The sequence below is a fragment of the Diplodia seriata genome (genome assembly GCF_021436955.1).
Source record: "Diplodia seriata strain FDS-637 chromosome Unknown scaffold_11, whole genome shotgun sequence".
Taxonomy (NCBI): Eukaryota; Fungi; Ascomycota; class Dothideomycetes; order Botryosphaeriales; family Botryosphaeriaceae; genus Diplodia; species Diplodia seriata.
Genome location: NW_027117318.1, coordinates 1 through 27430, shown reverse-complemented (window position 1 = coordinate 27430; position 27430 = coordinate 1). Strand labels below are relative to the sequence as shown.

The 27430-nt window shown below is 58.9% G+C and overlaps 11 protein-coding genes across 11 annotated transcripts; 4 read left to right on the top strand and 7 right to left on the bottom strand.

Moving 5' to 3' along the window:
• Positions 1-959: 959 nt before the first annotated feature.
• SLS55_009746 (uncharacterized protein) lies at positions 960-2476 on the top strand (the record flags this gene model as incomplete). The annotated part of the gene is made up of 2 exons (XM_066781141.1): positions 960-1166; positions 1385-2476. 2 exons carry the CDS (start codon positions 960-962, stop codon positions 2474-2476), a joined length of 1299 nt encoding a protein of 432 aa, XP_066628143.1.
• Positions 2477-2971: 495 nt separating this feature from the next.
• On the bottom strand, positions 2972-3592 carry SLS55_009745 (uncharacterized protein; the record flags this gene model as incomplete). Its single annotated transcript, XM_066781140.1, has 1 exon — positions 2972-3592. The coding sequence occupies one exon, from the start codon at positions 3590-3592 to the stop codon at positions 2972-2974; it is 621 nt and encodes a 206-aa protein (XP_066628142.1).
• Positions 3593-3940: 348 nt separating this feature from the next.
• SLS55_009744 (uncharacterized protein) lies at positions 3941-5467 on the top strand (the record flags this gene model as incomplete). The annotated part of the gene is made up of 2 exons (XM_066781139.1): positions 3941-3946; positions 4226-5467. 2 exons carry the CDS (start codon positions 3941-3943, stop codon positions 5465-5467), a joined length of 1248 nt encoding a protein of 415 aa, XP_066628141.1.
• A 718-nt stretch (positions 5468-6185) lies between these two features.
• SLS55_009743 (uncharacterized protein) lies at positions 6186-8579 on the bottom strand (the record flags this gene model as incomplete). Its single annotated transcript, XM_066781138.1, has 7 exons — positions 6186-7326; positions 7384-7482; positions 7538-7725; positions 7783-7846; positions 7898-8024; positions 8078-8328; positions 8392-8579. The coding sequence occupies 7 exons, from the start codon at positions 8577-8579 to the stop codon at positions 6186-6188; spliced, it is 2058 nt and encodes a 685-aa protein (XP_066628140.1).
• A 556-nt stretch (positions 8580-9135) lies between these two features.
• SLS55_009742 (uncharacterized protein) lies at positions 9136-10093 on the bottom strand (the record flags this gene model as incomplete). The annotated part of the gene is made up of 3 exons (XM_066781137.1): positions 9136-9693; positions 9760-9932; positions 9997-10093. 3 exons carry the CDS (start codon positions 10091-10093, stop codon positions 9136-9138), a joined length of 828 nt encoding a protein of 275 aa, XP_066628139.1.
• A 104-nt stretch (positions 10094-10197) lies between these two features.
• On the bottom strand, positions 10198-11052 carry SLS55_009741 (uncharacterized protein; the record flags this gene model as incomplete). The annotated part of the gene is made up of 3 exons (XM_066781136.1): positions 10198-10564; positions 10616-10808; positions 10860-11052. 3 exons carry the CDS (start codon positions 11050-11052, stop codon positions 10198-10200), a joined length of 753 nt encoding a protein of 250 aa, XP_066628138.1.
• Positions 11053-11806: 754 nt separating this feature from the next.
• Positions 11807-13833, top strand: SLS55_009740 (uncharacterized protein; the record flags this gene model as incomplete). The annotated part of the gene is made up of 5 exons (XM_066781135.1): positions 11807-11947; positions 12000-12133; positions 12190-12439; positions 12496-12934; positions 12995-13833. The coding sequence occupies 5 exons, from the start codon at positions 11807-11809 to the stop codon at positions 13831-13833; spliced, it is 1803 nt and encodes a 600-aa protein (XP_066628137.1).
• Positions 13834-14547: 714 nt separating this feature from the next.
• On the bottom strand, positions 14548-15453 carry SLS55_009739 (uncharacterized protein; the record flags this gene model as incomplete). Its single annotated transcript, XM_066781134.1, has 3 exons — positions 14548-14796; positions 14853-15106; positions 15165-15453. The coding sequence occupies 3 exons, from the start codon at positions 15451-15453 to the stop codon at positions 14548-14550; spliced, it is 792 nt and encodes a 263-aa protein (XP_066628136.1).
• A 397-nt stretch (positions 15454-15850) lies between these two features.
• SLS55_009738 (uncharacterized protein) lies at positions 15851-20596 on the bottom strand (the record flags this gene model as incomplete). The annotated part of the gene is made up of 7 exons (XM_066781133.1): positions 15851-16017; positions 16080-16371; positions 16501-16882; positions 16940-17568; positions 19051-19482; positions 19853-20142; positions 20212-20596. 7 exons carry the CDS (start codon positions 20594-20596, stop codon positions 15851-15853), a joined length of 2577 nt encoding a protein of 858 aa, XP_066628135.1.
• A 1814-nt stretch (positions 20597-22410) lies between these two features.
• On the top strand, positions 22411-23642 carry SLS55_009737 (uncharacterized protein; the record flags this gene model as incomplete). Its single annotated transcript, XM_066781132.1, has 3 exons — positions 22411-23187; positions 23255-23574; positions 23627-23642. The coding sequence occupies 3 exons, from the start codon at positions 22411-22413 to the stop codon at positions 23640-23642; spliced, it is 1113 nt and encodes a 370-aa protein (XP_066628134.1).
• Positions 23643-25855: 2213 nt separating this feature from the next.
• Positions 25856-26161, bottom strand: SLS55_009736 (uncharacterized protein; the record flags this gene model as incomplete). Its single annotated transcript, XM_066781131.1, has 2 exons — positions 25856-26109; positions 26155-26161. The coding sequence occupies 2 exons, from the start codon at positions 26159-26161 to the stop codon at positions 25856-25858; spliced, it is 261 nt and encodes an 86-aa protein (XP_066628133.1).
• Between the last annotated feature and the right edge of the window lie 1269 nt (positions 26162-27430).

Sequence of the window (27430 nt, the reverse complement as noted above, 5' to 3'; positions counted from 1 at the left end):
GACGAGTCTGACGAGCATGGTTGTTTCTGGCGTTATAGGTTCAGAGCGGGGTCACAGAGTGTTTTAGATAAGGGCACGACACGCAGGGCGCGTGTTTGATGAAAGCAATCTCGGAAATGAGCAGCAGAGCGGGCTGGCGACCCGGCCATCAGGCCGAAAGTGTGGGGAGCGAGTAGGTGCCGGCGCTAGCTGTTAGGGGCCGCAAGCCGGCCGGAGAGGGGAATTCAGACACCAGCGCGGCTTCTCGGGCGTGTGCTCTCGCAGCGGTGTGCGCGTGGTATGTTGCGGTGGCGGGCGGCGGTGGCAAAGGCATGCTGGCGAGCTGGTACATACCTCGTGTGGGGGTCATGTGATGTGTGTATAGGGCGGCGGTGTTGAGGGACTCTTGACTCTTCCGGGTCTGCATGCGGGAGGACACGCAGGGGCGCGGCGGGCTCGGGCCAATTGACAACACGCGCCGCGACGCACCACGGGCGTTGCCAAGCGCCAGAGCACTCCTTTCCATGCGGCCGTTCCTCCAATCGCCACGCCTGTCGTGATTTTTTCTTCGGTCGCGCTATCGCGCTTGGGCTAGAGGCAGGATAAGGAGGAGAGCGCGCGGCATCCCGGCAGCCCTATGGCGCCGCGGCAATCATAAATCTCACCAGCTGCGCCTGAAGCAACCCGCCTTTTCTCCCAAGAAGCTCAGCCCATGTCTCGAGTCGTCCTCCACCGCCGTCGCCGTCGCTCGCTCTGACCCGCGCACCCCCATCCGCCGTCGCCCTTTCTCGCCCGTCGTCTCTCATTCTTTTTCAGTGCATGCCGCCATGGACTTATGACCGCGACCTGAACAACCAAAAGGAAAACACAAGCAAACGAGCCTGAGATAAATCAGCCACAGCCGCCCGTCGCCACCCGAGCCGGAACGAAAGAAACAAACGAAACACGCACCTCACTCACTCACCCACCACTCCACCGCCATGCTTCCCTTCACGCACTCGCGCCGCTCGAGCGCGATCCTCGCCTTCTTCGTCGTCGCCGTGCTGCTGCTGCTCTGGAACCACGAGGAGGCGGCGGCGCACCTGCCGACGACGATAATCTCCGACTTCACGCCCCAAGTCTGGTCCGATTACCTGTCGGCCGGCGACGTGGCTCCGCTGGTCGGCACCGCCAACGCCACGCTCGGCGTAAGTAGTTCTTTCTATTCTATTATTGGCAGCGAGCGCCCATCCCACCCCAAAACCACCCGCCATCCCTGCAAGATCATCGCCCGCCAAGGGAAATCACAAAACAACCACCAAACCACCAAACACGCCCATCGCGAGAACCGCCACCCCCAAAAAAGGGAAAAAAAAAAGAAAAACAAGAAAGGAAAACAGGTCACTGACAAGCCCCCCCAAAACAGTTCGAAACCATCCTCGCCGTCTCTCCCCGCACAACCTGGCGGTCGACCGGCCTCCACGCCGCCGCCCTCCGCACCAACCTCTCCATCACGATCCCGCCGCAGCGGCCCCCCACCGCCGCCGAGGTCGCGTCCTTCATGGCGCTCAACCCATCCGGCATCCTCAACGACGGCTCCGCCCGCGCTTGGCTCGCCCACCTGCAGGTCATGCGCGCCGCCCAAAACTACTCGTCCGCCCTCATCGTCGAGGACGACGCCGACTGGGACGTCCGCGTGCACGACCAGGCGGGGTGGGTTGCGGAGGCGGTGAGGAATCTGACGGTCCCCAGGACGGAGACGAGGGAGTGGCCGTGGGGCGAGGATTGGGATGTACTGTGGTTGGGGCATTGTGGGGAGAAGTTGCCGTATGAGGAAGGTGAAGGGCCGGGGGATGAGGTGGGCGGGGAGGAGGAGACGGGGGAGGGGGCGAAGGTTGTGGCGGAGGAGGTCGAGGTCGTGACTGAGGAGGTTGTTGGGGGCGCGGCGCCGGACGAGGGTGCCGAGGAGCCGGCGCCCGCGGTCGTCCAGACGCAGGACAAGGAGAACCTCGAGGCCAAGGTCAAGACGCCGACGGGCGAGAAGATGCCGCTCACCGCCGGCAAGGCCAAACGCCTCCCGCCCGGCGTGCTCCCCGGCGAAGACGACTACATCACCCTCTACGACCCCACCCTGCCGCCGACCGTCGGCTCCTACGACCCGCGCATGTCGGGCGACAGCCAGGAGACCCGCTGGGTCCAGCACGCCGCCGGCCCCATCTGCACCTTTGCCTACGCCGTCACCGGCGCCAGCGTCGCCAAGATGCTGGCCATGCAGCATGGTGACGAGCAGGCGTTTGACTTGTGGATGCATTCAAGGTGTCGCTCGCGCGAGCTGCGCTGCTTTACCGTGAATCCCGAGATGTTCCATCATCATGTCGCCGCGGGCTTGCCGTCGAGTCTGGTCAATGAGGGACAGGTGGGTGGCAGTGGGAAGAACTATACGGAGAATATCATGTATAGCGCGAGGTGCAATTGGGATCGCCCGGATGATAAGCTCGTGAGCTGTCGGCATAGTTGAGGGGTGGAAGGAGAGAGGATGGAACTTCTGTCGGGGGTCATGATGCATTACGCTGGGATGTGTAGATGCTCTTTCTTCTTCATCAATACCCATTGTTTTCTTTTTGTTTTGCGTGGTTGCTGTATATACTTATCTTTGCGGTCGGTTCGCTGTACTTTGCTTCTTGCATACCCCATTCTTTGTGTGCGTTTTGCTCTCCTTTCTCTCGATGGCTCGATGCAAGAAATCGAATGTTGTGGTTTCGGGTAGCTGGAAGCTACAGGTCAAACCTTTACCTATCCAATTGGTAATCCCGGGAACCGACGAACTCTGCACCGCATAACGTGAAAGACTACCTGGGCTGTGGGCGGTCGCGACCAGCAATCGAGGCCACTTGCGGAATTGCATTATGCAAGACTCTGTTACAGGCATATCGAGAGACAATCCTACAGCCCTCCCCTAACTGGTATTGCGGTGACTGCCAGGGAAACGATCTAAGGTACGGGCAAATCTCCTTCATCGCCTGACTTTCCAGACCTGTTCCATCTCCTCCGCCAAGTCAAGATAACTGACAACCTCGCAGAACTCCTTGTCCAAGCTGGCCAGATGGACTGAGTGAACTAGCTCAGCAGGATAGGCATGTCCATCCATCGTCTTTTCGTACGTTGCGGTGGCGTCTTTGACCAACAGGATGCGGCCGGGGTTCTGCTCATCGCGTGCAGAGGCGACGCCCAGGTTTGCAGCCATGCGGACGGTAGTGCTGACGCAGTGATCTGTCGTAAGACCTATAACGACGAGGTCGGTAATCTTCCGGCCGCGAATGGCTTTTTCGAGGTCGGTGCCGATGAAGGCGGAGTTGACGTTTTTGGAAAAAGTCGGCTCGTCGGGTTGTGGGGCGGCGTAAGGTTGGTAGGCGACATTCCCGCGCACAGGGTGTAAAGGGGAGGTCGGTGAGCTGGAATGATGGCAGACGTGGAAGATGTTGCCCGGTTCCACGTTTGCTCTGAATTTTTCGAGAAGCAGTGCTACATTCCTTTCGAAGTCCGGCGTCGACCTCGACTTGCCCCAGTGTGTCGGATGGTCGAACCCCTGCTGGATGTCGATCAGAAGCAGGCCGTATCGGGAGCGAGCCGTCATGTTCAAGCGTCTCAATGTTGATGGAGAAAAGTCCCGTGGAAGGTTAATTACAATCTCAGCCGGCAGCAGCCTCAACTTTTAGAGATTCCATGGATGACTCATTCAAGTGCAATTGTTTGTCAGCGTCCCCACGTTTGGCGCTCCAGCACGCCCTTCGACAAGCTTACGGTAAAAGCGCAATGTACCTGCATTTTCACGAAATTCACTGTTATTCCTGTGTTGAAGGACAGGCGATGAAAATTTACGAGGAGCAGAACCATAAATTTGGGAGACCGGAATATGAAAAATCGAGAGGATGTGGTATCTGATAGGCAAAACGTGGGCTGCCCAGCCTGCCGCAAAGCGCCGATGGGCGTCGGCTATTCAAGCGAGAGATGAGATGTCCGTCGTCTGGCGTTTGAGCTGTCGTAATCGCCGCTGGCTGGGCGGTAAGAGAAGTTCGGTTGGTGGTAGAGAGCAGCCGAAGATGAAAAAAAGGGTCTCGGTCAGAAACTAATGCCAGACAGCAGCAGTAGTCAAAACTGAAAGAAGGGTCCCGCCTTAAGAATAAACTGTGGCGGGACTCCCATGCACGGATTTCCTCCCCAGAACCCACCACAACTGCTTCCATCCGCACAGCTTCTATCCACGCAGCTTCCACCCACAGCTTCCATCCACACAGATACAACCATGAATCCAGCCTACTTCACCGACGAAGACATCTACGAGAGAGAGGATCTCCAGTCCTCCCCATCACCACACTCGCGCCAACTCCCTCAACACCACACCCACGAAGACGAAGACAACAACAGCACTCACAGCTCAACCCCGCGGAAAGCGCCTGCACCCACCAACCAGCTCGGCACCACACGCTTCGAGACGACGCACCTCTTCCCGCGCAAACTCACCATGCAACACTCCCGCGCCACAGCCCCGCCGCAGGACGTCTACACGCACTTCGACACGACGCCCCCAACCCCGGCTCCCAACGGCGACGACTCGCACGCCTACCGCGCCGCCACCCGCCTCCCCTGGACCAACCTCTTCCTCCCCACCGACGACGCGTCCGCCCGCGAGATCCACGACGAGTGGGTCGCGCTGCAGGACCGCGGTCTCAACGCCCACGAACACCTGACGGCAACCCTGGTCCTCCTCTTCCGCAGCGGCCGCGGCAGCCATCAGCAGCAGCAGCTAGAAACCACCCGGACGACGACGACCACCACCACCGCCGGTCCCGTCACGGCAGAGCGCATGGTCAAGTTCCGCGTCACACCGCAGACGGACGACGACGACGACGACGACGACGACGACGACGACGACAGCGCCTCGCGCTACTGGAACGGCCCGCCAGCGCTATCGTCTTCGACGCCACCGTCTTCGCCAACAACAGCCGACAACACGTACCTTGACCACGACTTCCACGGGTTGCTCGGCACCGGCGAGAGCTCCGCGCCCGCATGCACGTACTGGCTCTCGCTCGACTCCCTCGGGTTCCGCCGCCGCAGCAGCAGCGTCCTCAGGCGCTGGTCGGCGTTCGAGGAGAAGCTGAAGCGGTGCGCGTACGTCGTCGACGGGCGGCTGCTGTGTGCGTATCTCAGCGTCGCGGCGGCGGCGGGGGGAGGGCATGGGGAGTGGAACGGGGAGGCGACCAGGATCGAGGTGGGCGAGGAGGGAGAGTGGAAGATGACGACGGTTGAGGTGGCCGAGGAGGAGGAGGAGGAGGAGAAACGAAGGGCGGCGAGGCAGGAGGTTCTGTGCTCGGCCGCGATGGCGTTGTATGACCGGTACAAGCTGCGACGCTGCCGGCTGGAGACAGGGGGGGGGCGGATGGCGGCGGCGAAAGGCGGCGGCGGAAGGGGAGGATGGGGTGGACGGGGAGGGATGCCGCTGTGCTGAGGCATTACGGCGTTAGTGTGGTTGGGGACCGTTGGGACGTGTGGGTCGTTCAAGGGCATGTCACCGAGGAGGGAGAGTGGGACGGGTGCACGATGACGCGTGTCGACGACGGCCGGTTCAGCGGCCCGCATTCGGTGCGGATGTTGCTGCAGTGGATCAACGAGATCCATCTGTGGGGGTTGACGGTGCATGCCCAGGCCGTGCGGGAGGATAGCGCCGTGTGCGCGGGCGTGGCCGAGGTGCTTATGGAGGGGAGGAAACGGCGCAGTAGTTCCGTGTCCGGCGGACGGTCTTTTCTGGGGGATGTGCTGAAGAGTGCACGGAAGGCTTGAGCGAGAACGGTTTCTGGTTTGGGTGTAGCGTAGAGTTGCTTAAGTGAAGGTTAGATTGTAATAGCATGGAAATGTAGCAACAGCTTTCTACAGTGCATATGGCCTCCTGCCTGCGTCAGTGAAGATGTGAACCTACTCATGGTTGTTTCACCCAGGTTTTCTGCACTGTACTTACATTTACGTCAGCATTACCCTCTGCTACCTATGTAAGGCTTGAAAGTGGACAAGGACGTCCGGATGTTGTATTCGACTATCCACGCATACGATGAGTATATTCGCACTTCTTCTCTACTGTTCAGCCTGACCTCCATATCACCACTCACGCATCACCATCTGAAGACATGTTAGCAAGCATCTCCAAAACAACAAAGAAAAAGACCAGCGACTTACGAGAAATGCTCGCTATGCAAGTACACCTCCCTCGCACCCTTCCCACTCAACACACCCTTCTGCACCCCCGCCACCGCATTCCTCACATCATACAGCATCCCCGCCGGCCCACACACAGCAACGGCGAGCGTCTTCCCTTCCGCCGACGCCGCATACTCCTCGACGACCTTCTGCAGCTGCGGCCTACCCTGCCTCCACGCAACAACACCATCCTCGCCACCACCACCCACCCGCACCTTCTTGTCCTCCCCCGCCATCCTCGCGCTCTCCACCTCCGCCTCCTCGCCCGCAGCGTCGTCGTCACCAGTGACATGCACCGCAACCGCAACCTCCACCGCGTCGTCGTCGTCGTCGTCGCCACCGTACCCGTACCGCCGCAGCAACGTCCTCACTTCCTCCGCGTACCACGCCCCGGTACTCCCATGCCTCGTCGCCAGCACGACGCCGACCGCCCTCTTCCCACTGCTTGTGGTCGCCGCCATCCCCTCCTTCTTCTTCTCCGAGGACCGCAGGACCTCCTCAACAACCGGCAGCGAAAAGCCCGCGCCCGACCCGCCGACGACGACGAGGATGTTGTCGAAGGCGGCGAGGCGCGAAGACGGCGACGATGATGATGCCGCTGCCGCGCCGACACCGACACCGCCGTACGGCCCGTCCAGCGCCACGCCCACCTCGGCGCCGCCGGCCCCTGCTTCTTCCAGCGCGAGGTCGTGCAGGGCCCTTGTCAGGCCGCCGCGGGCGTGGGGCTTGACGACGAAGCGCAGCTCTGTTTCGCCTGGCTGCGGTGACGCGTTTTTTCCGTAGCCGTCCGACGACAACAGTCCGTCGTCCCCCGTCTCCAGCGGCGGAGGCAGCGAGCAAATCGTAAACGGATGCGCGGAGACGCCGTAACGCCACCAGCTCAGCCGGGACGAAAAGAAACGCAGGAAGACGTGCTGCCCCGGACGCCAGACGAAGTCGATCGGGACGGCCTGGGCGGCGACGACGCCGGGGTGCAGGCGGATGGTGATGGCGAGGTGGGCGTTGGGCAAGGGCGTGAGGTGCGCGGTGTGGTGGGGCCCGTAGGCGAGGAAGGTGCGGAGGTGGGAGAAGGCGAGGGAGGAGAGGTAGAGGGTGCCGGTGGCGATGAAGTAGTCCCTGGGAGGGAAGGTTAGTTTGGGGGAGGGGGGAGGAGGGGGAAGGAGGGGGACGGACCAGGATGTTAGGCGGAAGTCGCAGTGGAAGAAGAAGAAGAGGATGAAGGCGAGGGCGGCGGTGAAGTGGGTGGCCTTGAAGAATTCGTAGAAGCGGTTTCTGCGGGGTGGTGGGGTGGTCAGTTGATGATGCTGGTGTTTGTTGGGAGGATTACCTGATAGGACCGAAGGACATGACGGTCAGGTAGGTTTGGAAGATGAGGGCGACGACGCCGGTCCAGTAGACCATGTCGGTCTTCCACTTCTTCTCCATGTCGCCTATCCATATGTGGTAGACGAGGAAAGGGAAGGTGTGGATGAGGGCGAGGATGAACATGGCGTAGCTGCTCCAGCGGTGGAAGACCTGGTGCAGATGTTGTCAGTTTGGGTCTTGTGTGTTGACTGTCAGTTGGGGACTGACCTGGAGCTTCTCATGCGAGACGCCGGTCAAGGCTGTGACCCAATTGGCCTTTGCCGCCAGGACGCTATACACATGATCAGCATCATGCCTAAATGCGAGAATGCTTTCCTCTTACACAACAAACGGGAGCAAGCCAACGGCCATCCAGCCAGTCCTGGTCGCAATTGGCGGCGACGATCCATAAGAGACGGAACCATCCTGCGTGTTGGGCCAATAGTACGGCTTCGGACCGAGGGTCATGGCTGAAGCACACATCAGCACCAGGAGATTCGTAACCGGCAGTTTTGCAACCAACCGAAGAAGAAGACAGCGCCAGCAAGACCGACCAGCAAGTACGCCAGCGAAGGCGAGTACCAGTCGAAGACGCGAATGCGATAGGCTCGGTATCCGACATAGCGCAACGAAGCCTGAGTCTGGCGCCAGAAACGCTTGCGTTGCACCGACCGCGGCGTGATTCGGGAGACGATGTTGCCGGCGGTGAAGAGGCCAATCATGGCGAGGACGAAGTAAACGGTGGTGCGGGCGAAGCGGTAGTCCGCCTTGTACCTGCATCATATCCCATTGGCGTTAGCAGCAAAGTTCTCATGGTCATCATCATCATCATCTCACCAGTATCGCCAGAAGCCGTTGCGGTAGGCGCACTGGTCGGGGGTCAACTCGCAGCTGTCTTCCCGCGACGAGTGCAGCGTGACGGGGGTGTCGAGCCACGGGATGCCGCCGCCGCCCATGTCCATGTCCATGGCCGAAGACGGCAGCACGACGGCTGCCATCAGCACGAGGAACAGTGACGGATCCATTGTCGATCGAGGGGATATGTTGTGTGCTGAAGCTGGAGGACGCGTGGACTGGTTAAAGCTGGAGGCCGACCCACGAGAGCACGTTTCCCGACCGCATGCGGGCAGTGAAGCGAAGGCAGGTGTAACTCGGGTCACGACACACGCATGCGGGTGAGAAGGTTCCAATCAAGTGACGGCTATAACGGTTGCGGAAGTAAAGCCCAATGCCTCGCCACAGCGGGGGTGGGAATAAAACCCGCAGCAGCCATCCCGGGCAGCGAGCAGAAAAGAGAGCGAAACGGTGAGCAAGTTGGGCTGACTCCCAATGCAATGCGCACAATTGAGCAGATTACCTGATTGGTCGACCGGGCCCCCTTCCCTGCATCCATCTTCGGCCCGCCCGACGAACAACCCACCGCCCGGAGCAACGACAACCGCACACACACACACACACCCACACACGTCACCAATCAACAACGAACAGACAAAACCGCCATCAAGGTATCCAAGAGCCTCGACACAAGAATATAACAATCTCCCCATACCACCCACCTACCCACCTCCGCACCACACAAAATCACGCCGTCCCCAGCACCCTCACCGGCGCCGCCGCCGCTGCCGCCGCCGCCTGCACCACCTCCACCTGCTCGTTCCGCTCGAAACATGCCGCCGCCTGCACCATCTCCTCCCTCTGCACCACCTCCCTCCCCCACCACTCCCTCACCGCCCCCACGCCGCCCCTCACGCTCTCCGCCCTCACCCCCCTCGCCCTCAACACGCTCGTCGCTACGCGCGCCGCGTCGCCGTCGTAGCACACCAGCAACACCCTTTTCTCCCTCAACGCCGCACTTCCACCCTCCGCGCCGAAAAACGCCTCCAGCTCCCGCCACAGCGCCGCCAGCACCTTCGCGTCGGCGAAGGGGCTGGGAGTGTTGCGGTCGATCGCGGCCTGCGGGGCGTTGACGGCGGCGGGGAGGTGCCAGCACGCGAAGTCGGTGGGGTGGCGGAGGTCGATGATGGATGTTGCAGGGAGGGGGGAGCCAGACGCGAGGTCGAAGAAGGCATGGAGGGCGGTTGGGGCGGGGAGTTTCCAGGATTCGTCGTAGCGGTGGCGGTCTACGTGCGTGAGATTCTGCTCGCGGGCGGGGGTTAGTGGGCGTTGGGGGGAGGGGGATGGGGGAGGGGAGGCAGGGGGGCTTACGTGGTTGGTGATGGGGTGGAAGTTGGTCGGGGCGAGCGCGGCGAAGTACTCGTTGATGTACTGGTACGGCAGGTCGCAGCAGAGGAAGACGCAGGTGATGTCGCCGCTGTCCGGGTCGGCGAGCGACGAGAGGGTGCCCGCGGCTTTGCGCTTCTCGATGAACTGGTACAGGCCTGGATCGAGGCTCGGGGTGTCAGCGCCGTGGGCGCGGGTACGGTGCTGTGGAGTAGTACTGACCTTGCAAGTTGAAACCGGAGGACGGGCCGCACACCAGGCCCTCGCGGGAAAGAGCTAGGGACAGGGCGTATGAGTCGGTGGAGCCGACCTCCTCCATGGTGTCGATGGCGCCGCGCCAGGGGAATGTCACGGGCGACATCAGTGCGTATGAGCGCGGGCCTGGCACGCGGTCTCCGGCTGCGGTGCAGACTCTGTTTCTTGTCAGTCTGGGTCTTTTTTCGACGGGTTGCCTGCTCCATACCCAACTCTGACTACGGACGGCTTTGCGTCTTTGAAGTAAGTGCCCATGCCCGTCATGGTACCGGACGTCCCCATGCCGGCACAAAGGACGCTGATCTGAGGCAGCTGCTTGAGTATTTGAGGACCAGTCCACTTGTAGTGCGCTTGCCAGTTCTGCCTTCTCGTCAGCTTCGAGACACTTTGGAGTCCTTGGAAAGAACGTACCGCGTCGTTCTCGTACTGATTCGGATTCACCACACTCTCGTCCAGCTTTGCCTTCCGCCTGGCGGCCTGAATCCCTCCTCTTTCATCAAGAGGCTCCGGTTGCGACGGACCGCCAAACAACGTACTAACGGAGAAGTGAGTGACAGGTTCCTTAACTAACGACTCACGACCTTACATGTTCAGGCCGAAGAACTGCATGAGCTTGAGCTTGGCATCGCTTGTCTTGTTGCTCAAATACGCCCTGGTGTCGTCGATGCCGTGGAAGACTCTCCCAACCAGGGACATGGAAATAACGGTGGAACCGGAGCTGTACTCGATCACCGTCTTTGTCTTATCCTTCTCGACGCTCTTCTCGAGGAGGTTCATGGCTGGAAATGGTCAGCACTGTGCATCATGTTCACTCTAATCCGAGCACGTACCAGGCAGTGCTTTGACGTTGTTCGCCGGCAGCATGGTCATCATCTTGGCGTAGATGCGCACGCCGTCTTTCCTGTAGGGGTTGAGGCATGCCGGTATCTCGACCAGCGGAAGTGGGGGCTGGTAGTCGGGATCGTAGTACTTCTGGAGAGAGTCCTCTCCGGAGTACACGTTGAGCTCGTTCTGTGGATGCATAATTGCTGGTAATCGGGTATTCGCGCTCTATCGTGACAGGTAACTGCTCGATTATCCGAAGTTATATATAGCGGGCCGGACGGTGGCGACACGGGCAAGAGGAACATTAAGGTGCTCAAAAACACTCTCCAACGCCCCACGCAACGACGACCAGGAGGAGTACATTTGTGGATGGCAGGTTGCACGCCTAGCCAGCTACTGCCGTAGATCTCTCGTAAGCTAAGTGCGATCCGGCAGCTGTCGCCGCGTGCAGCACGCTGCCTGTGACGGTGCCATTGGTTTCCTGGATCAGGCGGACCTTAGCATAATGCGTCTGGAGCCGTGGGGAGCGGGCACCGGCCGCGAATAACCCGAGCTCTGAGGGAGAATGAGCAAATAAGATAGGCAGTGAGACAACGCCTGTCGATCTCTTACTGCATCGGCAAACGAGCAAGTGTGGGCCTGAGTGGCTGATCCGACGCCGAAAAATTGATTCCGCGCGGGTTGGAGGTGAGCATGGTACCTAGACTGAGATTGTTACGGATCCGTAGCGTGGATGGCGTTGGCTGCGGAAGCAGGCACCTTGGTGGTGGTTCGGGGTGATCATGCCTTGGCATTAGCTGGCACGGTGGGGTGCCCCAGCCCGTTGTCGGTGTGTCTTTGCTACGTCGCCTGCGTAACCTCGTACCTTGTTTCTTTTTCGTCGTGGGTTGAAAGAAGGCCGCGCTCGCTTCTCTGGTTCCTCCCTTCCAGGTATACACCTCAGCTGCCCACAATGAGCGAACGTATCGAGGGCTCTGGCGCTGCTGGAACGCCTTCTCCTGCGGCGACTCTCACGGGAGAACAGTCCGACGTCGAGAAGGCTCCCGTGTTCAATGAGCAGACCAAATACTTACCAAAGAGGAGGATCGTTTCGGTTGGTCAACCACCACTTGCCCAATTGGCCAAACCATCTGACCATCCCGCAGGTGTTCCTGGCTTGCGCAAGCATCGACTTCGCAGCGCTCTTGGATCAGACATCACTCGCCGCCAGCCTGTCCATCATCGGAAGATCCCTCAACGCCAGCAACCAGAGTTCCTGGATTTCGGGTGCCTACTTTGTGTGAGTGCAGACATCGGATGGCTTGCATCATCACGGTACTAATCCAATGGCTGCAGCACTTCAACCTCCTTCCAGCTCCTCTACGGCCGACTCTCAGACATCTGGTCCCGGAAGATCATCCTACTGATCGGCATCGCCATTTTCTTCTTCGGCTCCCTGGCATCATCCCTCTCCCAGAATGTCATCCAGCTCATCGTATTCCGCGCCTTCACAGGCGTCGGCGGCGGCGGACTGATGACGGTAGCCCAGTTCATCGTCAGCGACGTCGTGCCGCTGCGAGAACGCGGCAAGTACCAAGGCATCTTAGTACGTCGAAACCACCACCACCACACGCACAACGCAACACTGACTCCCGCTCCCAGGGCGCATTCGTCGCTCTCGGCAACGGCGTCGGCCCCGTCATCGGCGGCGCGCTCGCCTCATCGTCCGCCGACGGCTGGCGCTGGATCTTCCGGTTGAACCTGCCGCTCAGCGTCGTCATGGTGCTCTGCGTCGTCTTCTTCATGCCGCTCAAGAAAGTCGAAGGCGAATGGAAGCTGTACGTCCGCCCATACTCCCGATCCACTGATACCACGTCACTGAATGCCCGACTCCGTCACAGCAAAATCAAAGCCGTCGACTTCTTCGGCGCCGTCCTCGCCCTCGGCGGCTCCGCCGTGCTCGTCCTCGCCCTCACCTGGGCCGGCGGCGAGTACGCGTGGGCGTCCGCGCACGTCATCGCCTCCTTCGTCGTCGGCATCGCCGTGTGCATCTGCTTCGTGCTGTGGCAGTGGAAAGGCACCAGCGTGCCTCTGGTCCCGCGTACGTTCCCCCCTGATCCCTCCACCACGTACGTACATGCAGCTGACAACCCACAAAAAGTCCACATCTTCCGCTCCCGCGTCGTCGCCGGCGCCAGCATCACAATGTTCATCAACGGCTGGAACTTCGTGACGCAAATCTACTACATCCCCACCTTCTACCAACTCGCCTACGCCCGCTCCGCCACCGTCTCCGCCCTCCTCCTCCTCCCCCTCACCCTCACCCAAACCCTCGCGTCTACCCTCACTGGCCTGCTCGTCTCCGCCACCGGCCGCTACCGCGAAGCCATCCTCGCCGGCTGGGCATTGTGGGCCGTCGGCCTCGGCCTCTTCTCGACGCTGGACGACTACTCCGGCGTGGGGAAACAGGTCGGCTATGCCGTCCTGACGGGCGCGGGTGTCGGCGCCACGCTGCAGCCCAGCCTCGTGGCGATCCAGGCGGGCGTCCCGCGCGGCGATATGGCGGTCGTCACGGCGTGGCGAAATTTCGTCCGCAATCTCGGCGCGACGCTGGGGCTGGCGGTCGCCGGCACGGTCGTGAATAACGCGGTGGAGGGCGCGGTGGGGGCGCTGGGCTTGGGAGAGGGGGAGGTGAGGCGCTTGCTGAGGAATCCCGAGAGTGTACTCGAGGAGATGGGAGGGGGCGGGAGGGCGGAGCGGGTGAGGAGCGCGTTGGAGGGGGCGTATCGGCGGGGTTTTAGGACCCTGTTTTGGATCGATGCGGCGGCGGCGGCGGTGGCGTTTTGCGTGGCGGCGGCGCTGTTGCCGCAGGTTAGTTTGGTGAGGGAGGATGATGGGAAGTTGAAAGAAGAGGCGAGGAGGAAGGAGGAGGAGAGGAGGAGGGCGGGGAAGGGTGAGGTGGAGGTGGGGGCGGGGGAGACGGAGAAGGATGGGGCGTAGAGGGTGGGGAGTGGCGGTTGTGTTCTACTTGGATTGTTCTTGATGGAGGCGGCGTGTAATTTACTTAAGCTGTGGATATGATGAGCATTCATTTCGGAAACCATGCGGATAATAAAGCTGCTGATGGTCGAGCGGGTGCCGGACTGGATTCCTCGGTCGACATACCGGCGGACTCGCCTTCGGGAAGCGAAAACAACGATGAGCCATCTGTCAGAATCTCGTTCTTATGGTTCTGGCAGCGCTGGCAACACTTATATCTGCTATTGTTGTCTTTCGGTGTTTCTTTTACTGGCGTGAGAAGCTTGAGAGGCAGATTGAGCAATTTGTGAGTTCAGCTTGGAGAGACGGCGGCTGTATTGAGTTGCCCTAGAGACGAAGAATTCGTGCTTTTTGCCAATCATCCTCATGGTGAGTGCCCCAAAATGAAGGGAATTGAGGATATGTTCTCTTGAAGATGGCTATCAAAATTCGTAAAACGATTGCTTTATGACCATCGCCCGGCTACGCCTCACCACCTCAGCCTCTCCAAGTAAAAACTTCTCATGCCAAACATTGGTTGAATCTTAAGCCGATAATTCACGGAATGTATTGTTTGCAGCCTTGCGCGGACGCTGTTCATCATGCATTGGCGCTTCCGATGAACACGACCTGCACAGCAGCAAAACTGGCACATGAAATCAATTTCTCCGCTTTCCTTGTCGCCGATTTGAGGACTTACGCGACAGTAGCGGCAAATATTTCTGCCGGGCGTGCAGAGGTGAGAAGGGCGACGGCAACGGAAAAGGCTGCTGAAAAGCCTATGGATGCGATGATGCGTATAAGCATGCTTTGGATGAAGTAGAGAACTACGATTGCCAAAGATGGTATGATGGTTGAAAGCAAGATGCAAAGAATCCGTGCTGCGGTTTCGTACCTCTTGTCCTTCCACTCCACGAGGCCCGCATTCAAGCCGGTTATTGGCTCCTGAAGATTCTATTAGCGAATAACGCTGATTGTATATGTGGCTGGGTATGCATTACCTTGCTTTGCAGACCGGAGTGGAACATGAAGGGGACGAGTTTCTCTGCTGTCCACCTCATGAAGGGGGGATCGTCTGTTCCCGACAACGCGACCAGGTCATCTGTCTCCTTTGGATGCCAGGGCAACTCTTCAACACCTTTCAGGAAGTTGTTGCCCCCATCCGCACGTCCGAGCCAGTCTCGTAGAAGTTCGAGATTGTAGTCTCTGGGCCTTGAAAGCCTGTTGATCTCTGCTTGGCGGAGGAGCGCCGAGTCTGCAAGTATGTCAATAAAAGTGCTCAAGTGGGATAAAAAAAATTGTTCAGCGCATACTGTACTTCTCCAGCAATTCGCGTGCTTTCAAGACCCGCTGCCACTGACTGTTGTCAGGACCAGTTTCCCCCGAATTGATGAGGTTGATCGCTTTCTCGTTGTAGGGTAATCTATCATCAGTGTCGGATGCCCTCGCGGCTTCAAGCTCTCTTTCGACTTCTAGTAGTTCAGCTTGTTGGATTAGCAAGCTGTGTGCATTCAGTTCTGCAAATCGCTTGAAGATGGCCATGCCCGGATATGGCCCCATTATGCGGGCCAGAGTCGGATAACCTGGCGGAGGCCCTGCCATGCTGAAAAACTCAGTAGGACAAAATTTGTGCTCGTCTTTGGAAGTGTGAGGCGTTGTTGACTTAATCCGAAAGGCCGTGGGGGTTTTCCGTGGAGTGGGTCACGGCTGCTTGCGGGAGGCTACAGCCCGTCTTATAATGTGCGCAAATCATGCGAGCGGCACAGGCTAGCCCATTCGGACACATCTCCGCTATTCCACAAGGCGCTTAACTCCTTGCATGTGATTTCGGGTCATAAGGGGAGCAATATGCACGTTGACGTGACATTTCTAGAGCTACACGTACAGAAAATCGAGAACCAAGCGCCAAGAAGAGACAACCTTGTATATGGCAGTAGGGAACGGTTCTGTCTACTAGTTCACATGGGTATTTGCTCTTTTCTACAAACTCTGCTTTGAGTTAATCGTCTCTCTCATCTGAGTCTTCTTGTTCTTTCCCCTTTTTCTTTTTGGCCTGCTTCTTCTTCTCTGCCGCTTGACGCTTCATTTCCTCAAATTCCGACCTCCTCTGCTCCTCATTCTGACTATGGAAGTTCTCCGTCGCTTGATCTTGCGTTGCCTTCTTGGCTGAGAAGATAAGTTAGTGCAGCTCAATAGGTGGTTGGCGTTTGAGTTCCATTTCAACACACCTTTTGACCGTTTTGGCAGACCCAGTGGCAGTAATCTTTCGAATCCTTCCTGAGCTGTCGACATGTTCAAAAATGAAGATGTCTCCAAGTTGACGTACAGAAAATCCCACTGAAAAATTGTCCGCTCCGAAATGATCATGTCGTATGGCAAGTCTTTGAAGACGTAGAGCGGAAGTTGGTAGCAATCCTTGGGTTTATTGACGAAAGCCCAGAGAGATTCGACGACAAAACTGGCCGCAATGATTTCTCCGTTCCCAATCACGAGGTCCACGGGTTTTCGAAGTCTTTTTACCTTTGATTTAAGCTTCAGTCTGCACGCCACATGCAGAGATATACAATCTAATGATGCTCCCGTGTCCAGCAGACACTTTCCGTCATGTGCATGTCTTCCTTCATCATATATGAACACTTCATATATGACCTTGTTGTTGGTATGGTCATTGGTGCGATGGGGAAGGCGCTCCTCGTAAGAAGACGATATGGACCTGGCGTCTGGTACCCATGTCGACACGATGGAAGACGAATCATCAACAGTGGTCTCAGCTTCTTCTTGCTTCTCGCCTGCGTAGAACTCAGCTGTGGACCAGTCCGTTGCATCGACTTCATCTTCTCTTTCCTCGGGATCCTCTTGGTGGCTGATTGGATCTGGCAACGGTATGCATGGAAATACTTCTTCGAATTGTACGGGCGTCAGGCCAGGCGACGAATTGGTTTTCTTGAGGTATACGGCGGAGGCATTGAGCTCATCCTGGAATGACGACGCATCATCTTCCACTGTCGTCCCGCTTGCTTGGCGTATCGACCTGCGGAATGAATCAGTGCCTGGGCCGCCAACAGAATTTTGAACAATAGAACATTACCCCTCTACCAGAGCCTGAAGAAGCTCAACACCATCTCTGAGCTGTTTGGCTCTCTTGTTGATTTCAATAAGAAGATCTCGTACGACGGCTATGCGCACGTTCTTGTCCAATCCAAAAGTGACTTTTGTCCCAAAAGTGACTTTCCTCCCAAAGGTAAATTCCCTCAGTTGCGTTTCCGATCCTTTGATAGATCTCGAGTGTTGCTCAACAGTGTTTACGAGAACCGTGTACTCTCTGAGAATCGTCTCGAACAATTGCCGCTCATTGTCGTTGAGTCGCTGCTCACCGTACGATGAGAGTAGCGACGCGAGATGTTTGAACACCGGTTGTATCTGCTGGTAGTTCTCTGAAGCATCGCTCAGAAACTGTACATCTTCGCGGATGCCCACGACACTTTTGGCTTCTGATGTAACCGAATCCAATGCTACTTGGCTTTCGATTATTAGGGGGAGAGCACCTGAAACAAGCGCGGCAGCCTCAATGCCCGACATGTTCAGAAGACGGGTGCTCTGGATCAAGAAGTTTTCTTTCCTTGTAGCGAAGTAGATCTGCCGTCTGTAATAGGTCAATCTGTTATGGAAAGCGGAGAAAGAGCGGGAGAGGTTTGCGAACGTAAGCGGATCGTAGGTCTAGTAACCATCAAAAGACGTTGCGAGGAGGCTGAGACTTTAAGCATGAAGTGTAAAAGGAGTGCGGGGCTTCAGCTGCCATTTCAAATCAATCGACATGCTGACTTTAGCCCCATTTGTTGCCGATGGTGGAGTCTTGTGTGACCAATGCTGATATCGTAATTGCACGGGTATGTTTCGGCTGCAAGAACGTGCATGTTCAGCTGAGCTGACACTACCGCTGCTCCTCATCACACCAGTGCTTCGTTCTCGTCGACACCAGGTTGCGCTGCTTACTGTTGACCCCACCCTGTATGAAAAGCAACTTGAAGCAACTGTAGCTTTGCCACGTCACACTCATGGGGCAAGGTCCAGTAATAACAGCGCACCTGCCAAGTCTAGGCATCAACGCAGCGGCAAGGCTGAATCGTGATGGCATTGTCGACACCCCTGGGACTTCGAACACGGGATGCAAACAAGCTTAGTCGACCGTCGAGGCGCGATTCTCCTCGCGGACATATGCGACGCTCCCCTGTCTTGTCGCGCCATCGACTGGACCAAATATCCTCGAGTAACAACGAATTTTCACTCCGCCACGACGCCTCAGCTGGCACCACACATGCGTCTGCAGACCCCGGTCCCCCGAAGGCGCTCCAAAACGCCACAAACCCAGTTTTCGCACATGGCTCTGCATACCCCGCAGAGGCCGCCCAACACGCTCGCCTATTCTTGACGCAAGGTCCGCTATGAGCCTCCATCGACGACGAACTCAGGTTCATCGCGATCACCGCCTGACCTTGCTTCCTGGAGACCAATTGTCGATGCTTCGAACCATTACAGCACTGCTTCCTTTCACTTCACGCTCAGTGAATGCACGCGCTTGAGTGACCTTAAATTGACGCCAACTGATGATTGATGGGAAGCTTACATTCTAGTTCAGGGCGCTTTGAAGGCTGTTTGTGAGCAGGCGGGCGTGAATACGCATTTCAGTAGGGATGCTTTTTCCCGTCTGCCTGGGTTAATTTCCACTGCAACGCCAACATCTTCAGGCAGACGGGCGTGACGTGGTGAAAAGAGTCTCCACTTTTGGCAACGTTGGTCCTTCACCCGCACGCGGTAGAGTCGACAAAGTCCATCGCGCACTATTCTTTTATTCCTTCATCCAATCAGCACCTGCTTCTCAACAAAAACCTCTTCCCACGTCTGCCCGCGTCCCTCATCCCGCATCCGCCACACCTCCCCCAGCACATCCGCCGCATTGACATCACTCCACGTCCCCGTCTCGACCGCGAGCGCCCTCAGCCGGCCCGCCACAAATGCCCTCATCGCCCGCGTCTCCCCCACCGACCCCCCGCACCCGTCGACTTCGTACCCAGCCACGAACAGCGGCCACACAGCCCCACACCACGCATAACTGCCCTCTGGCAACGACGACACAGCCACGCCCTCGACCCCGGGGAAGCCAAGACGCGCCAGCAACGCCCGCACGCATCCCCGGCGCACGTCCTCGGCGCTCTTTCCGTCGAAGATGGCAGCAGGCGAGCCGTCGTCGCCGTCGTCCAGCCACGCGCGGAACGGTGCCGTCAGCTCGACGACCAGCGTGCGGAGGGCGTACAGCAGGGCGGCGTCGCGCAGGCAGTGCAGCAACGTCACATAGTCCGCCGCATTCTGCACCTGCACGCAGCGGGCCGGGTCCTGGCGGCGGCGGAACCAGGCATCGGCATCGAAAGCGCGGATGTGGCGCAGGACGGCGGCGACGGCGGCGCGGAAGGCGTGGGCGGTGGTCCTCTCGTCGGCGGCGGGATCGGGGGCGTCGCTGAAGGCGAAGTTGAGGCGGGCCATGGAGGCGCGGACGTCGTTGGTGCGGATGATGCTCCAGAAGAGCGGCCAGGGCAGGGGGACGAAGGAGTCGTGGGAGAAGGCGTCCCAGTGCGGCTGCAGGGCGGCGTAGTCGGACCACGCGGCGGAGAAGAGGGGTTTGCGCAGGTATGAGGCGTTGCAGGTCGTGCTGCTCATGACGTCGTAGCTGTGGTGGGGAGGGAGGGGGTTAGGTGGTTTGGTGGTGTCGGGAATATATACTGCTCCCCACACTCACAATAGCAGCAGCAGCAATGTTTCTGGGTCTGATTGACGCTCTTGCAGTTGCTTTTCCCAACCCCCCCTCAGATCGACGATGGTCGCGGCGCCTTGGAGGTGGTGGTACCAGGTGTTTGTAGCATTCGACTGCACCTTTTCGGCCCAATTGAGAAACGACAGTGTTCAGCACTTGGTTCCACACACTGCAGGATCGGACACGGGCACTCACCTCGGCCATGAGAAGCATCATCACGGCCTCCAGAGCATCGTCGGTGAGCTGCGTCTCGGGATCGGCGAGGAGACGGTTGAGGCCGGCGACGGAACGGACGCGGTACCGGCAGACCTCGGCGTCGCTCTGCGGGTTTGTTTCTGCGGTTGAGATGACGCGGTGCTGCATGGCTAGCAACACCCACAAGTCCTGCACCGCCTGTTGGCATGCGATCCACTCGCCCAGCGGCGCCTGTAGCATGTGGACGAACGCAGCGTCGGGAACCAGCGTCGGCGCAGCGACGTCGTTGTCTAGCGGGGGCCGTCAGGGCTTTTCGGCGCATGCAGCAACGAGGCAACGCGACGGGCCGGGAAACATACGATACGCCGCCCAGTCCATCAGCCGCAGCACATCCGGGTCGGCAGAGGGCCACAGCTGAGGAACCGGCGGTCGATTAGCGAGCTTGCGAACCACCACAACACCGTCTCCCCGTGTTCCCTTCCCATCATCTCCGTCGTCATCGTTTTTCGGGGACGATTTGATGCGCTGGGCTTTAAAGACGAAGTTCCCGTGGCCGTCAGCCCCCTGCTTGGTCGGCCTCTGCACCGGCGGCGTGGCGTCGGATTCGGTGCGGTTGATCCACACCAGGGGCTTGCGGTAGCCGGGGCAGTCGATTCCCTTCTTCCTACACGGGCCGCAGCCCGGCAGCACCGCGTCGCAGCGCACGCGGCGCTTCTTGCAGGACAAACACTGCGAATCGAGCATGGCGTCGGCGCGGGGTTGGAAGAGCATGTTTGTTGGTTGACAATGATCGGGACAATAGGAGAGGAGAATCAAGCTCTTCCAAGAGCTGCGGTTGTGGCTGTGCCAGGCACACACCGGCACCGGCACCGGCGCCGGTGTCGTCGCCGTTTCAGCCTTGTGTAGTAGTACCGGCGGGTGACTAAGCTGCCGGCGCAAATCGCCCTCATTGGCGGCGTTAGCGAAGGCGTCGACAGTGGTGACGGGAGGCCGTGATAACTGGAGCCGCGTCACCGTGTGTTGCAGGGCTCGCCATGGTGCGCAAACATTTGTATTGTAGGTATAGACTTCTTCGATAGAAGACAGCATGCAATGATTACTTAGTTGAGCAACTTCGGGCCATACCCGTCATCCCGTAGCCGGGTCCCACTCGGAGATCGGCGCTGTCGCGCGGCAAGTCCGAGAGGTCAATCGAAAGACATTCTAATCGCATAAGTAGCGGTTACCTCTTTGGAGCCTCACAGGAGGAGAAAGTGTACAAGGGAATGGTATTTGGTATGGGTTGGTTGGGGGAAGGGGAGAGCAAGAGGTTTGGTATCGTCGGGTAAGGAGCCGTAGCGGACGCCTCGGGTTCTGTACCGGGGCCGGGTCGTCTTTAGTGGTTACAGCTCCTTCGCGCAGCCGATGGCTAACGTGGATCTGTTTTTTGCTCATGTTATGGGTAGAAAAATTCTACATACACGTCCGGACGATGGCTTCAACTACCTACGTATTGTTTTTTTTTTCTCTAAGAACGAGCTGGGGCATAGTTACGCCATGTTCTGCTATTCTTCACGCTAGCCATCGGCTGCGAGAGGGGGCTGTATGTTGGCGACCGGATACACTTTATTTTTTTTTTTTTGGTTGCTCGCCGACGAGGTACTACTTCCATAAGTGGAAAGGCGAAGGGCGGAAGGGAAACGAAAACACAAAATAAGGCGAACATGACTGCTTCCCGGGGCTCACGGCGTAGCCTCACAGGATTCAACGGACTCCTGGTCTCGAGGTGCTTGAAGTGGATAACATGTAGGAGTCGCGCAATCCAATGCGGTGAATGCTTAGCTTGCCAAAGGGTGACATCGTATGCTCTCCAGGAGGAAACGGGGGTCGCCAGGAAGCAGGTTGTTGGGCGGTCGGCAATTCGTCAGGAACGGAACGGCTTGGGCGACGTTCGGAGCATTAACCGAGAAGGTAGCCCAGAGGCTCCAGTTGCCTCATTGGGCAGCAATGACGTCCAGCGGCGGTTCCCCGGCGCCGGGCATGCCCCACAGGCTGGGGCTCCCACGCGACCTCCGATGCACTCCAGACGATGAAGATTTTCTCTGGGGTATTCAGCCGGTACACACTGCACGTCTTTATCTCGACATGCTCCCCCTCGACGTTCCCCGCATCCGACCCCACGTCGCCCACAGCAAATTCGCTCGCAGCTCGACTGTGCATTTCCGAAGCAACGGTAACATCATGTCCTCAGCAGATGCCCGTCCGGCGTGCTCAGGCCTTTTGAGGGCCCACCCCCGACCTGACCGCCGTGGGTTCCCCGGCCAGGAAACCCACAAAAGGCGTTCTCCGCACCGCTAAATCCGCACCGCACGTCAGGCTGCGGGGCATCACGTCCAAGTGCGGGAGAACGCGGGAAACGGCATCGGCTCAATGTCTCGTGCTTGTCTTTCGACGGGTACCCGGCCCGGTTTCGGTCAAAGCTTGACAGCCAAAACACCGCACTATAAATTCCGGGAGACGCCACTTCACCGCGCCGTTTGAGCCTCATCCCTTCAGGCACAGAGATCTAATCAGCAAAAATGCGGGCGACATCTTCACTGCTCGCTCTCCTCTCCCTCGGCGGCGCATTCGCCGACAACACCACGGCGGTGCCGTGGAGCCACCTCTCCATCTCAGCCTCGGGCCGGTACCTATACCGCACCAGCAGCGGCGAGCCGTTCTTCTGGCAAGCCGACACGGCGTGGGAGCTGTTCCACCGGCTCAACCGCAGCGACATCGACCACTACCTGCAGGACCGGGCCAGCAAAGGGTTCAACGTCGTGCAGTCGGTCGTGCTGTCCGAGCTCAACGGCACCACCTTCCCCAACTTCTACGGCGACCTCCCGCTGCACGACGCCGACCCGCTGCGCCCCAACGAAGCCTACTTCGCCCACGTCGACTGGGCAGTCCGGCGCGCGGCCCACCACGGCATCCTGATCGCGCTGGTGCCCACCTGGGGCCGGTGGGTCAACTGCGGCTGGCACAACGGGCCCGTCATCTTCACCGAGGATTCCGCAGAGTCCTTCGGCGCCTACGTCGGCGCGCGCTACCCCGGCCTGCCGAAGCTGATCGGCGGCGACTCCAACGGCTTCTGGGCGTGCAACGCGTCGGCCGCGCAGGACGCCTTCCGCGCCGACCCGACGACGGACCAGACGGCACTGCTCGGCCCCATCACCGACACGCGGTCCGTGTGGGCGCGCATGGTGCGCGGCTTCGAGGGCGCGGAGCAAAAGGCCGGGTTCTCCCCCTTCGTCTCGTGGCATCCGACCAACATGTGGATCGCCTCGCCCGAGACGCCGCTGCCGTACGGCCACAACGTGCGTCTTCTCCCTTCCCCTTACCTCCCCACCACCAGCGCGAACCCGCTAACACCACCACCCGCAGTACCTCAATGGCACCCTCGGCACCCTCTCCATGGACGCCGTCCAATCCGGCCACAACATCCCCTCCAACGCCACCCTCGACACGCACTTCACGGCACTACAGGGATGGGACAGCACCCTTAACTACGCCCGCATCACCGACATGCGCGCCGCGTTCCCCGGCCCCGTCATCGATCTCGAAAACCACTACGAAGGGGCATACGTCGGCTTCAACGCCTCGCGCCCCCTGTGGAACGCGAGCCACGTCCGCCACGGCTTCTACAGCGCGGTGCTGAACGGCGCGTGCGGCTTCACGTACGGCGCCAACGCGGTGTGGCAGATGTACGCGCCGAAGGGGGAGTTGGCGCGGGAGGAGTTGTGGTATCCGGCGCAGATCGAGCAGCCGGTGAATGAGTCGTGGCGCGATGCGTTGGGGTATCCGGGCGCGAGGCAGGCGGGGTATGTGAGGGAGCTGTTTAAGGGGCTGGGGAGGGAGGTGGTGGAGGGGTTGGCGCCGAACCGGAGTTTCATTCTGAGTAAGGAGGGGGCCGCGGATGATGTGCTGGCGTTCGAGGGAAATCGGTATGTGGCCGGGCTTGTGAGTGTGGACCAGTACTGGGTCTATGCTGGGTATGGTGATGCGTTCGATCTGGACCTTGATGCGTTGAGGGAGCATTTTGGTGTGGAGGCGGCGGCTGGGGGTGCGAGTGCGAGGTGGTGGGATCCGAGGCTGGGGGTGTATCGGAATGAGACGGGCAGTGCGGCTGTGTTTGAGTTTGCGGGAAGGAAGGCGTTCGTGCCTCCGTCCAGTGGGAGCGTGGATGATGATTGGGTGTTGCATGTGAAGGTTGCGGCGTAGTAAGAAGCTTGTTTTGAGATGAGGTACCTAATGTAATAATAGTTAGTATGTCCTTCGAACGCCCCCAAGATGTTAACGCCACCGTAATTGCCATAAAACCAGACGTACATATAACAGCAGCAAGCGCTAAGCCCCAAGTCTTCGTTTACGCAGCCACCGCCGTACTTCCATAATCCCCAACGTCCTTCTTGCTAACGACAACATACCGACCCTCCCCATCCCCTTCCGACGCCGTCCGCAACCCCATATCGTGCGCCAAGCTATGCACCATCGCCCGGTGCACATTCCCCGCCGGCGGTATCTCCAGCCGCGACCTCCGCCCATCCACCATCAACTCGGCCAACACCCTCAAATCCTCCCCCACCGCCTCAACGCCCGCCTCCCCACAAGCCTTCCCAAACAACTTCGCCGACCTCGCCGACCACCTCACCTTCCTCAACGGCGCCAGCTCCACCGTCCTCCCCACATCCGCCGCCGCCGCCGTTCCCCTCCCCTTCTTCTTCGGCGCCAACCTATGCACAACACGCTTAATCGCCTCCAGCCCCCCTCCCGCTCCCACCGCACTACCGCCATCGATCCACCCTCCAACATACCGCACCCCGTGACACGCCCGCCCCACCTCCCCCACAAACCCCCCACTCGCCACCGCCAACGTCCCCGTCAACTCGACCCGCACGCAGCGCGCTCGCACTCGCTTTACTAGCTCCGCCACCGCCCGCGCCTGCCCGTCCATGAAGCCCCGCGCCGCGCGCCGGTCCAGCAGCAGCGCGTGCAGCGCGTGCGCGTGCCGCGGCGCCGATCGCATCCAGCCGGGGGCGGGGGTGACGTCGAGAGCGACGGTCGTGGGGATGTCCGACGACGCAGGCAGCTGGGGGACGGCGGCGAGCCAGGGGGCGAGGAGGTCGTGGTGGGCGGCGCGGGCGCGGTCGGCGTTGCGGATGGTGCTGGGGGAGGCGGCGTGGAAGATGCTGAGGGTGAGCGTGGGTGCGGGGGCGGGGGTGCATGGCGCGCCGTCGATGGAGATGGTTGGTGGGGTGGTGGTGAGGTCGGATGGGGTGAGGACGTGGCGCGTGGCGGGCGTCCAGGCGTTGATGGCCCAGGGCATGTCGCGGCGGAGGGTTTTGCAAACGCGGAGGAGGGAGGTGATGGTTGAGGGCCAGGTGGTGCCGATGAGCTGGGTTTCTTGCTGGATGGCGAGGAGGAGGATCTTTTGTCGGAGTTCGCGGGGGAGGGTGGTTAGTGTGGCCATGGCTTGGTTTGGTTTATCGGGGATGGGCTGCGTTGGGTTTAGGTAGAGTGATGGTGGTGGTGGTGGTGATGGACTGTTGGTATGGCTTGCGTAGGTGTGAGTCTTGCCTGTAAGAGCCTAGTGACTCACGCATTGCGGGGGCTGGGCTCCAGATACCATCACGTGGAAGCTGGATCGTGCCTGCTGAAAGCGTTATAGTGACAAGCTTCCATCAGTGTTGCCCACGGTGTGAGGAGCTGCTTGAGGCACATGATTGGATAGAGTCGAATAGTCGAATCCTGGGTGAGGCGGTAAGTTTTCTGGGAAATGGGTCACGTGTTAGTCGGGGACCTTGATACAAGATCATAGGGTCACGAAAGCCGTATCGAAGGTCTCTACTTTAGGTACCATAAGCTTTATTCATTCAGCCGTCTGCAAAGGTGATGATCCGGATACTCCCACCACTACCATTTCCACCCCACTGCCCACCATGCTGCTCGCCGTATGAAAGCGCATCAATTCAAGCACTAATTGCTCTAGACGAACGAGCACTCAATTGTCTGCTCACCCTTGGTACATTTCTTCAGCGCCTGCGTCATGTGGTCGCTCGTGCAGCCGTTGGCGATGGAAAAAGTCATATGGGCTTGACCCGCGTCGTTACGAGCGCATCCCCAGTTGAGAACGTCGCCACATTTGCCCCGGATGTTGTCGAGACAGCCGTTACCACAGTGCTTATTGTAGTAGACGTCGTTGTCGAGGTAGATATCCCAGTTCGATTCAGGGTTGGTGCCTGTGGTGCAGGAGTTGGCGCGGCGCACGAGGTGGTTCGTCGGACTGGCCATAGCACCGCCGAGGGAAAAGCCGGCGAGAAGGACGGCGGTAGAGGTGATTGCTGAAAGGTGCATGGTTCTTGCTTTCGGCTAGAATGTCATGTGAGAGTCCGCTCCGTTGGTAACTGCGTTCACAATGCTTACATTTCGCAGCGACTGAATGTGTAAAGTTTGGACCTGAGGTGCTGGAGCTGGGTGGTGTGGTTGAGAGGTTGGAATAGTACGGCGGTAAGTCTCCTTTTATATCTGATACTTGCTTCCACAAAGTATTGAGTGTACGTCGTATCGTCTCTCGTTCTAGCCGTAGCTCGCACGTTGATTTCCAGAAGTATGGGCTCGTGCACCTTTGCTATGCGCAGCGTTTTGAGCATGGGGGCCAAACACCAGTAGACCCACAAGATTGTGTGGCCCAAATTCCCAGAGAGTGCTACGGTAGCCCTAGTGTGTGATGAATGGGGGTCCCTCTTCCACCACACCGCTGCCTCATCGGACCACAAATGGTCCAATACGTCACAGCCCTAACGGCTGACCCCCCACATTGCTTTATCCGGGATCTGTCGTCGTCAGCCTACGCACAGGCAGCAGGTAAGGCAACAACAACTAACCACTCGGCCGGCTTAACCAAGATGAAATCGCTTGGAATAACTTTCTGTTGAAATCCGAAAAAAATTCAAGACTGCGATCGCAAAATGTTGTTGGCTGATAAACAGTGCTATCAAGTACGTTAGTTGGTAGGGTTTGCCCATGCGGCGACCGTTTAATGAGCGAAACTTTGATTTCCGATTTCGGTTAACGCTAATAAATGGCACTAACTGATTAGAGATCTTACCACTACTTTAGGACTCAGCCGCCCCACTTAAGGCGGCTGCCTCCAAGGTAACAATTAGAGGGCTATGACTTTGATAGGCTCTAGAGACAGGTACTAGTCCGTTCGGAAAGAACTTCTTTAGGGCTTGTTCATCCTACTACCCCACATAGGGCTGCTACCTTCTATCACGAACCCAGGGCACAAGGGCTCAAAACTGTTCTACTTACCAGGTGCAAGCGGGGCCACATGCATGGTCGCTGACAGAACAAGTGGGGTCCAAAAATCAATCGAACGAAGCATCCCAACAGACCATAAGCATCCGCGTGCACGTCAAGCACCTGCACGCCCACATCCCCACCCCTGGCGCTCGAACAATCTCAATATACCTCTTCACCTCCCTATTCAAACGCGTCAGCCAAGTCAACAGCGCCACCCACCCCACCACAGCCCCTTTCCCAAAAACTCACCAATCC